Here is a 10,971-nt window from a genome sequence, read left to right on the forward strand (position 1 = left end):
TAATTGAGTTTCATTTGCTGAATGCTTTGGATCATTGTCCTGCTGGAAGGTCTAGCCATGTCTCATCCTCATCATCCTGGTGGATGGCAAGATTCTCCCAGTACAAAATGACTCCATTCATCATTCCTTCAACTGTATGAAGTCAGCCAGTACCATGAGATGAAAAAGCACGTTGTGTCCGCGACACAACCTCAGCAACCCAAAAATAGATCAGCCTTACCGGTTTCCAACGCGGCAACGATCGCATTAGGCCCTTTGTCGTCCGTTAAAGCGGTGTGGCTTTTAGCTATTTCCACAATTAGCTTTATGTTCCAGTCGGCCGATATCTCAGGTCTCGCCTAGACTCCCCGAACATTTTTCACCCTTCTTTCCTCTTCTCGTACCCCATTTAAAGTCATTCAAAAGTTCCCGCATCCGCTGATAGGTGCGTCAGCTGACGCGTTAGACAATCAGCTGACGGGTTTGACAGCCAACTAATAGGTACGTCAGCTGCATTAGATAATCAGCTGACGGGTATGACAGCCAGCTGATAAGTGCGTCATCTGACAGGTTAGACAATCAGTTGACAGGTTTGGCAGACCCCCACCCCATTTAACCAAAGAAAACAGCCCCACACCATGTTGCCTCCACCTCCAAACCTCACTGTTGGTATGGTATTTTCAGGGTGATGCACAGTGCCATTTCTCCTCCAAATATGGTGTGTAGTATGACATCCAAAAAGTTCAATTTTGCGCTCGCCTGACCAGAATACCTTCTATCAGTATTTCATAGGCTTGTCCAAATGTTGTATAGCAAACTTTCAATGAGCTTCGACATGTCGAAGTCATGAGTCATGCAGGGTGAAGGTGCATAGAGGCCATGGCGGTGGAGTGAATCACCTATAATTTTCTTGTAATTGTACCTGCTGCCTCCGAGTCTTTCTGGAGCTTTCTCCGAGTGGTCCCTGGCTCTTGGGCTACTCTTCTGACTATCCTTCTGACTTTCTGGTCAGAAATCTTGCGAGGAGATCCTGTGCATGGCCGGTTAATAATGCAGTGATCCACCTGCAGATAATGGCTCCAATACTGCTTACTGGATGATTCTGAAGTTTTGAAATGCATCTGTAACCAGTTCCATTGAATGTTTTGCAACAATAAGGTTGCGAAGGTCTTGGGAGAGCTCTTTGCTTTTACCAATCATGAAATGTTTCTTGTGTGACACCTTGGTAACGAAAAACCTTTTTACAGCCCATTAATATGTACTAACCCAGCTTATATTAATTTGCACAGATAGGAGGGATAATTACTTATTAACTACTTATAGATTCCAGCTTGTTCCTTGTCTTTGTGTACTGCTTTTTCTTAGCGTGTTCAATACTTTTTCCCTGTGCCATTCCACTTTTTTACTCATAACTCTACTTATGGACATTAATGTTTTGATTTTTTTATATGTGTGGATTACCTAAGTTAATTCTAATGTCTGGTGAAAAATGCATGTGAATAACCTCACTGGAAGTATTACTTACTGGAAAATGTTGACGTGTTCAATACTTATTTTCCCCGCTGTAAGTACATACCTGCAATTACTTTGACCAGGCAGAAAAAATCCATGAGGCGGCACTGTGACATCGCCACTAAATCTAGAAATAACGTGTGAATATCGCAGTTGAAAGTGGTGGCTACACATGATCTCCCATGACATTAGTTTTTTGGGTTGACAGATTTATAGAATTCATTGAATTCTGATTTTGAAAGTGATGCAAATTTATACTAACATAATGAGTCTGTAAATGGAATCGCACTGTAGAAAACTCTGACTGAAGAGCTAAATGACATACTGAAGAAGTCACTAAAGTGCTCTAATAATTGATGAATCTGTGAACATTAAAGTAACAAAAAGTTGATACTGTACAAAATTGGAAAACAAGACCTTTTTGGAAGTTTCCTTAGTAATTATGACCTTAACTCAGGGACAGCGCAGTGGATTTACAATAAGGTGGTGGATGCTCTTAAGGAGTGTGGTTTAGATATCAGCAAAGTGACAGGTCTGGGATCTGACGGAACCAGTGTCATGATGGGTGTGCACTCTGGAATGCGCTTCCTCTTGAGAAGGGAGAGTATTTTCTATTCAAGTGCACTGTGTTGCCCATCAGGTAGTACTGATGTAGTGAAAGCAGACAGATTCAAAAATGAAGGGTTCAGGTGCAAAAGCCTCTAAATGCCACCTACGTCAAAAATTAGATAAAGATGGTGAGTGGATGCTCTCCACACAAAGTATACGTTAGTCAAATAATTTAACTTCAAAACCCACTAAATACCACTCTCTTCCTGGTCTGAAATATCGATTTATAGGCAAAAACCAATAGGAGCCTGATTTTAAATGCTCATTTAAAAGAAAAGTGGTCAGACGGATTTAGAGGGTTTTGCATCTGAACTCTTCAAATATGGATTATTTGCCCTGGCCTTTACCCTCTCAGACGTCCTGCCAGTCATGAACAAATTAAATCTGTTTCCAGAGGGAAGATGTTAATTTAGGTAAGTGATCCTACTGTAGAGACCTTTGTCAAATTGGTGTGGCTCCTTTAAGAACGTAGAGTGAACGGCCACCTAGCAAGAGGAAAAGAGAGAAGATGCTTCTGCCGCCTACTGATTGCTGCCAAAGCAGATTTAGTGACTTGTGCATTGTCTAACTATTGGCCATTAAATAAAGTGGTGATTTCTCACACACTATGTCTTGCATCTGCCTGTTGCTCATGACTTTGGCTACAGTAGAAGTGAATTGGGCGTTGACTTTGGTCTTGGAGCATAATGATCCAACGAACGTGATGATCTGGACTGAAATAAAGGCAGGGAAGGTAACATTTCTCAGTATAAATGTGTGCTAACAAAACACTATGCAAATCAGATTTATCTACTGAAACGGAAACTCCACGGAGTTTGTTTTTTATGCTAGGCTACTTATCCCTAACTAGCGCGAAGTACAGAGCTACATTAACACACAAGCGACGCACGACAACAACTAGGCTACACTTAACTAAGTGTTAAGTTTAGCTGAGCTATAGTTTAAACAGAAAACAGAAAAAAGTGCTAGAGCATTAGCTGCATAGATTCAAAAGCAGATACATGAATCTAGCTAGTTGTATGTTTTTCAAGTGTGAAGAACTGAAGTGGCAAGACTGAAATAAGTGTCGCGAGTAGGCTTCACGAAAACGTAGCAGCTACAATGATTTAGGGGAAACTGTAAGTATCGGTGTGTGGTATTGGGGAATTTTTACGAGTACCAAGTCGTATTGGCCCAGTATCGGCCCCATCCCCGATGCCAGTATCGACAGGGGCAGGGCCACAGGGGCCCTGGCCCCATCTGAAATCGAATTGGCCCCTGAATGGCCCCTGTACCATCAATCATCAGTGTCAAACTTGTTGAGAATGACGGACAGAGATGCAATTCCATTCTCAAACAACTGTGGCAGTAATACACCTTTTGAAGCTTGAAAGCTAACTGGGGAGGACTAGTGGTGTCAATGCTCTCTCGGAATCGACTAAGGAAACAGCAGTATGTAGAGAACCATAGCTTTGCGCCCACGCACTGACAGGGGTGTCCAGGAGACATATTTTAGGAGGATCCCGAAGGTGAGATACTGAGGAAAGGCAATTGTCTTGTTTTGCCTGCCTGTGTCCGGAACATCAGCTGATTCAAGGTTCCCAACAGACAGTAGCCTTACTGCGGCTATCAAGAAACAGTTGATGCTCAGGATGAGCTATAATTTTGACATTGTTCATATATATAGACCATTTCTTTTTAATTAAAAGTTCAAATTCATGTTGGATGCGGTTTATTTTCTTATCCTTAGTGTTGCTCCATTAGAGTATGCAGCCTATTAGATAAATAGTCATTTCAATTGGGAAAAAAGGTTGACGACATAATGTTTAATTCCTCCATCATGGTCCGGATGAGTGAAACATCAGGCATAGGGGACAAAATAAACATACGGTTTAAGTGAAACATCAAGTTTTAACCTGTCAACATCCTACAACTTCAATATTTTACAACATATCCTAAAACGCACCCCAGGGCGGCATCTTGCCAAGGGCAGCACAAGCGCTCGCAAAAAAGTCTGAATATTTTTTAGCTTTAATTTGCGCTACTCAGTTTTCTATCACTCATTTGCACGTCAAGTCAATCCTATGTCACTGTGTGGGGAGTGGGCACCCTATTTACTTTGCAGGCGCTGTGTGCTTGCTGCTGAGAAAGTCTCACACATTGAAGATGAATAGGGGAAGGAGGCGGGGTGGCCGGGGCATCCGACATGAAAATATGTCAAATGCGTGGCTTTCGTGCAAACAGGCAGCTATGAGCGGTAATGTGCCGCTAACGTTCGCAAAATAGCGATTTTTGTATGAAGAACAGGACCTTCGATATGACTACAAGATTGAGTGCAACATAAAACAATGACCATTTGAATTTTAGAATCCTTATTACTGCCAACATGTTACATTAATGAGTCCCTCTGTGTGCTTGTAGCCTACTTCCTGGGGAGTGGCTTCGCAGGTCAGCGAAAAGCAGTGAAGGGCAGGGAATTTTGGGAGTTGTTGGCTTTCATCGACATGAGCCAAAAATACATTTTTTAGCTTTTTCTCAGTCAAGAAGGCACTGATTTCACATTTTTTACTACATAAATGACCCAATTTAAATTCATACTGTATTCATCTTTCCAGCATGTGAAATGCATAAATAGTAATATAATTGACTTTAAATTTGGAGAATCGTGACACCCCTAATGGGGCAGCCGTGGCCTACTGGTTAGCGCTTTGGTTGCCGGTTGCCGGTTCGAACACCGACCAATTGGCACGGCTGAAGTGCCCTTGAGCAAGGCACCTAACCCCTCACTGCTCCCCGAGGGCCGCTGTTGTTGCAGGCAGCTCACTGTTGTTGCAGACACTGTGTTCACTGTGTGCTGAGTGTGTTTCACTAATTCACAGATTGGGATAAATGCAGAGACCAAATTTCCCTCACAGGATCAAAAGAGTATATATACTTATACTAATAAAGAACATACTGAATTGACGGTTGAGTAATACGTTCTTAACTGTCGGATGCACCCTCAGTCTGACGCACCCACCGTTAGCCTACTGTAGCTTAGCATAGTTCATTGAGGTGGTCATAACCAACTTGTCTTTGTCAAAAGTGACAAAAAACTCCAACATATTACTCCTATTTACATGTTTTTACTAGTAATTACAATGGGGGGAATTCTCCCATTTGCATGTAAATCGTGTGTAAGTTTTTTTTTTACGCACTTCAGATACACACCTCTGTGTTACATGTATTCTCCCATTCCCGCGTCTGTCACACCCACAGTGCGCAAATCTGTGGGTCTACACTGCGTTCCAAATTATTATGCAAATTACATTTTTCTCAAATGTTCCTAAATAGTTGATGCATATGACAGTCAGTATAATTTTCAAGTCATCAACCGTTAAGAGTATAATTTAAATTTTATTTTGTTTTATTTAACAAACCTCCCAATGATCAAAAATATAAAAAAACTCCAAATGCCCTGTTCCAAATTATTATGCAGAGTTTCAAGACATTTTATAGGTTGTGAAGAACTAAAATAGTCATTTGTTGAATTTGCAGCATTAGGTGGTCATTTAAATTAAATCACAAGTTATTTCAATCAAAAACATCTTAACAGGCCAAGTTACATGTTAACATAAGACCACTTCATTGATATCACCTTCACAATTCTTGCATCCATTGTGAGTTCTTGGAGAGTTTCTGCTTTAACGTCTTTGCAGCCTCCCAGAGCTGCTGCTTGGATGTGAACTGCCTCCCACCCTCATAAATCTTTTGCTTGATGATGCTCCATGCATTTGAGTATAGAACACATTAAATTAATGCATGTTGGTTTAATAAACTGTGCAGACATAGGCTACTGTATATATTTTCAATACTCCTGATTCCTGATATCCCAGTGGTGGACATGCGCCATCACATCTGGCCCTCTGACAGTGACAAGAAAATTGTGTGGCCCTCTCCATCATCAAAGTTGCCCATCCCTGCTCCAAAGGTTCTCAATAGGGTTGAGGTCAGGGGAAGATGGGGGCCACACCATGAGTTTCTCTCCTTTTATGCCCATAGCAGCCAATGGCCCAGAGGTATTCTTTGCAGCATGAGATGGTGCATTGTCATGCATAAAGATGATTTTGCTACGAAAGGCACAGCTCTTCTTTTTGTACCACGGAAGAAAGTGGTCAGTCAGAAACTCTACATACTTTGCCAAGGTCATTTTCACACAGTCAGGGACCCTAAAGGGGCCTACCAGCTCTCTCCCCATGATTCCGGCCCAAAACATGACTACGCCACCTTCTTGCTGACGTCTCAGCCTTGTTGGGACATGGTGGCCATTCAACAACCATCCATTACTCCATCCATCTGGACCATCTAGGGTTGCACGGCACTCATCCGTAAACAAATCTGTTTGAAAATTAATCTTCATGTATTCCTGAACCCACTGCAACCGTTTCTGCTTGTCAGCATTGTTTAGGGATGGCCGAAGAGTAGGTTTATGCTCACTTGCAAAATTGTAGCAGCTGCTCTCTTAATTCTATGAATTTATCTGGCAGAAACCTTCCTTATTATGCCTTGTCTGCACAAACCCGCCTGTGCTCTGAATCAACAACAAATTTCTTCACAGTACGATGATCATGCATACGTTTACGGGAAATATCTAATGTTTTCATACCTTGTTCAAACATTTAAATCCAGAAAGAACACAAACCAGTCTTTGATTTTGAAAACGTAAGCATGGTGAACTGAATAGCGAAGGCCTACAGTAAAATGGCGTCATCACATAGTCTAACAAAAAAATTACTTCACAAAATTTCACTTTTGCTTTTAGGTTTGTTTATAAAGAGTCAAGACGTGCTTGAGCTGTGTAAATCCATAATTTAAAAACTTGTTGCAATGGCAGCGGCTTCTCATAATATCAATTTATCTATGCTAACGAAGCTTTTGACTGACACCTGCAGTTTCGAATACAGTAGAGAGACTGGGATAACAATATCAGCCTCTATTAGAAATTAATCAAGAGACAGGCGCATATAAACGCTGCTCGAAAATAGGCCAGACGTCTGTGCAAATGTATGAATGACTTTGGTCAAATTGGAGAGAAATGGACAGATTCAAACGAAGTAGGCTCTGGGATTATGACTTCAAGTCAAGTTAAAACTGAAGATGCACAGTTGGTAAGCTCCAATATCCAAAGTGGGTGATTATAACAGGGTTTTCACTATTTAACAATGTAGCCTCATGGATAAGGTAATGTTGGGAAATATGCCACTGTGTGACTGCAATGGGGGGAAACATGAGGCTGTATCAGCATATTAAGCAACAAATTTGATACTGTTGATTCATTGTGCTTACTGCAGGTTTTTGTCCCATAACTGCATTTATTTTTTGTTTAAGGGTGTTAGTAACAAAAATATATCCACCGTCAAGTTTGGCAGAATAAAACAATAAAAGTCAGTGAATACACCAGCCTATAGCCCAACATGTTTTGTTTGGCAATGCAAATTGATTTTTTTATTTACATACCACATTCCATAAAGAGGCCATTCAATGTGCTTTACATAAACAGAATCAAAGAATAGTAAATGACAGCAAATAAACTGCCATAGGAAGTTGCTGTACACTAGCTCTCACAAGACACTTGGCCCTATACTGTGACACTGCAATGTAGCCTATTTAGGTAGCCTACCTATTTTTGTAAGGCTACCTGTTCTAATGGAGTCTTTCAGAAGGCATTGGTTTTAGCTTTTTAGGCGAGGATATAGGAGGCCACCAAAATCTGAAACATTAAACCTATGCGTGCTCGGCTTTATGTTTAGCAACAGTAGGCCTATTACCTATATTTCACAGCAACACCATAGCATCCCAGATAAGAGGCTGGCGGACCACTGTCGGTCCATTGGGGCACGGCGGTCCGCTGGCATTTTGCTCATCTTTTCTCTGGCCGGTTGCAGACAAATTGCCCAATATGTTGCCACTAAAATTGTTTTCATTTGTTCAGTTATACTCCATATATCATTTTATTACCTTTTCTTAATATTCATCATGACAAGTTAAATTTAAAGAGATGGTGGTCCAACGGCGGACCACAGGTGGCACGCCATCGGCGACATAGCCTAGCACCAGCGGTCCGCTATCTGCCAATCTGATTTTGCTATCTGTGATTAAGCCATTTAAAGACACTGGGCAAATTTTAGGCTAATTCATTCAATGCATTCAACATGTCAGCTGGTTCACGCGATGCATAATTGACCTGTTGGTAGGCGTGAATTCTTTTTACCTAGTGTAGCCTAATAGTTTGGCTGGCAGGTATGGCATGTTTTAACGACCCTATAAATTGTGCCATAGTCGAATTCCTATTAAATTACCGGGAATGTCAATATTCCCTTTTGGTTGGTTACAGAGCCTAGCTACCTGCTTGAACCCACCCAACACACTACGGCTTCAAAACAGTTCAAATAAATCACCTCAAACTCAATAATAAAAGGTAGACTAAAGCCACTTACCCAAGCGTACTTATGAATCCATTCACTGTACCCTCCGCATACAGGGAAACAATATCCCCGATATGTAAAAAACTTGACATTGAATCAGACATTTTCAGTGTCTCTGAAAACTCTGGAAAGCAGTCGAAGAAAGCAATGTCATTGTCCGTACAGTCTGGAGCCTACCATCACCAGTAGCCTTATCTTCCTGGAGCCAGAGTTGCCCCGAATTTACATAAACATGAGCATGTAAATGTTCTCAACTGCTCGGTTTTTCAAACAGAGACTTACATCATAGGCAATTTAAATACTCAAATAATCTGCCTTTGCTGATGCGGTTTAATTGAACAGGATCTGCTCAGGTTACTTATGCATAGGAAACTTCACACGTGCTGCCACAAACCAGGAAGTTTAGGCCTATTACAGCAGTGACTACTCGGGAGCAAGATGACTGGTATGATGTTGATTTTCTATCAATGGCATTCAATCAATCAATTCCATCAATCAATGGTAATCAGGCATTGAATCAGCATTAGTCTACAATACAGAAAAAAACGACATTGATGACAGTGATATTGAAACAGCATTCCCTTAGGAAAAAGTACTATAATCTTATAGTATTTTGGGACAACATATTATAGTAATCTTATAGGAATACTTACTAGGAATACTAGTAATTTGGGACATACTAAAAGTAGCTTACTATAAGAACTACTCTAGAAATACTATAGCAGCTCTAGGATGTTCTAGAGGTATTACAGAACATACTTCTGTGATGTTCTGTAATAGGCTACCTCTATAATATTGTATAGCTGCCCACGACACACACATAAAAAATGATAGCCTATAATTTAGTATCAAAAGTAAAAAATACTACTAATTTGATGCTGTTTAACAAATGTATAAATTGTGCACTGTCGCTTTAAGAACAATTCACGTTTATTTCTCAATGATCTTCTGCCTGCTCCGCTATGGCTAGTGCTGTACCTATGGCTGTGCCCTCTCATAGTTTTTAAATGGTCAGTAGTGGGAACTACTGTTGCCTTCATGATTTCCTTTTAAAAGTTTCTTATAAGAATGAGATATCAATTATCAACAATGACAAGCCAGCTGGAACCGCTCTCTCTGGATCGCATACCATTCACGTTAGATCTGCTGCATAGGAGATAACTAAGAGTAAGCCTATCATCTCTATGATGAAAACACTTTGAAAACATTCTCTAAGGAGAGTGAAAAGCAGTTTGCAGTAAAGCTAACCAACATCGTCTCTATCACAGGAAAAAAATAGCAAGCAGCCTGATAACCAAATGAAATGCTCAGCGGGCCGGATGAAAGTGCTTGGCGGGCTGGATCCAGCCCACGGGCCGCAGTTGGCCCACCCCTGACTTAGATTCGGGAGCAGGGACACAGACCAAGAACATACAACACACTAGGGAAGTCAAAGACACTCATACATTACACACACAGGGGTAGACGCAGCCACACCAACACGAAGGGTCACACACGAGGTAGAACTATAAGGGGAATCATGCTACACTAAAACACGTACATAAACAGTAAATAAAGACAAACACACACAAAACAACCCCAAAGTTTTCCCCGAATCCCCCAGCATGCAACAGTGAGGAGCCGTAACACACAGTCCGAGGCACCGACGTTACACAGCCCCCTCGCGAGCCATTGCCGTCCTCGGCAATCGCCTCTCCTTCAGCTGCAGGCAAACGTTGGTGCGGCACTCTGCCACCCAGTACAACTGTCCAAGGTACCGCCTACACACATGGGGTGCACACCGCAGGAGCTCACTCGCCAACTCGGGGAACCACAACTGCAGTCCAGTGCGGGCGTGCCAGCAGTCACATGGCAGTCGCCGCTCATCCCCAGCTCCTCTCAGCGACCTCAGGTCGCCACTTCGCTCCGCCATTTCACCGACCAGGACAGGCAGGCACCAGCTCCGCTGCAGCCGGACACGCTGAGCTCTCAGGCCGTCAGCTACCGGTTGCGGTCACGCTGCCTCCTCGCAGAGCTGTCCTCCACCGCTCCACTCCATCACAGCCGCGGCGACGGCTCGACCCCTATACCGGACCATGCTATCGGACTCCAAACAACAAACTTTTTTTTTTTTGAAACAGGCGCCGTCCAACAGGCCAACTGGAACATGTGCCTATTCCGCATGGTGCCTCCCACACGAACCCAAAGGAAAAGAATAACAGTCACTCAGAGGGCGCCCACCCTCTTCCCCACCGAGAACTCCCCACACGCCACCGGGTCCCAGAGGCGGCGGAACCAAGCTCTTCCCCCCAAGCTGCCAGTCCGCCGAGCCTTCTCCAAGTCCGTCGCGGCGAAAGGGCCCCGTCTCGGAGCCACAACCAGCCTCGCCGACATCTCGACCCCGCTGCTGTGCCTCGACATCGGCAGGGAGGCCTTCCACCAGCTGTCG

At 42.7% G+C, this 10,971-nt stretch overlaps 1 protein-coding gene across 1 annotated transcript in view; it reads right to left on the bottom strand.

Annotated features, from left to right (window-relative positions):
* itpr3 (inositol 1,4,5-trisphosphate receptor, type 3) overlaps positions 1-8,884 on the bottom strand; it is a 199,040-nt gene extending 190,156 nt beyond the window's left edge. The window contains exon 1 of the mRNA XM_048240949.1: positions 8,556-8,884. Within this exon, the coding sequence (XP_048096906.1) occupies positions 8,556-8,647 (92 nt within the window). The 5' untranslated portion in view covers positions 8,648-8,884. The remainder of the gene's footprint in view (positions 1-8,555) is intronic.
* Between the last annotated feature and the right edge of the window lie 2,087 nt (positions 8,885-10,971).

This window comes from Alosa alosa, chromosome 4 (genome assembly GCF_017589495.1).
Source record: "Alosa alosa isolate M-15738 ecotype Scorff River chromosome 4, AALO_Geno_1.1, whole genome shotgun sequence".
NCBI classification, from domain to species: domain Eukaryota; kingdom Metazoa; phylum Chordata; class Actinopteri; order Clupeiformes; family Clupeidae; genus Alosa; species Alosa alosa.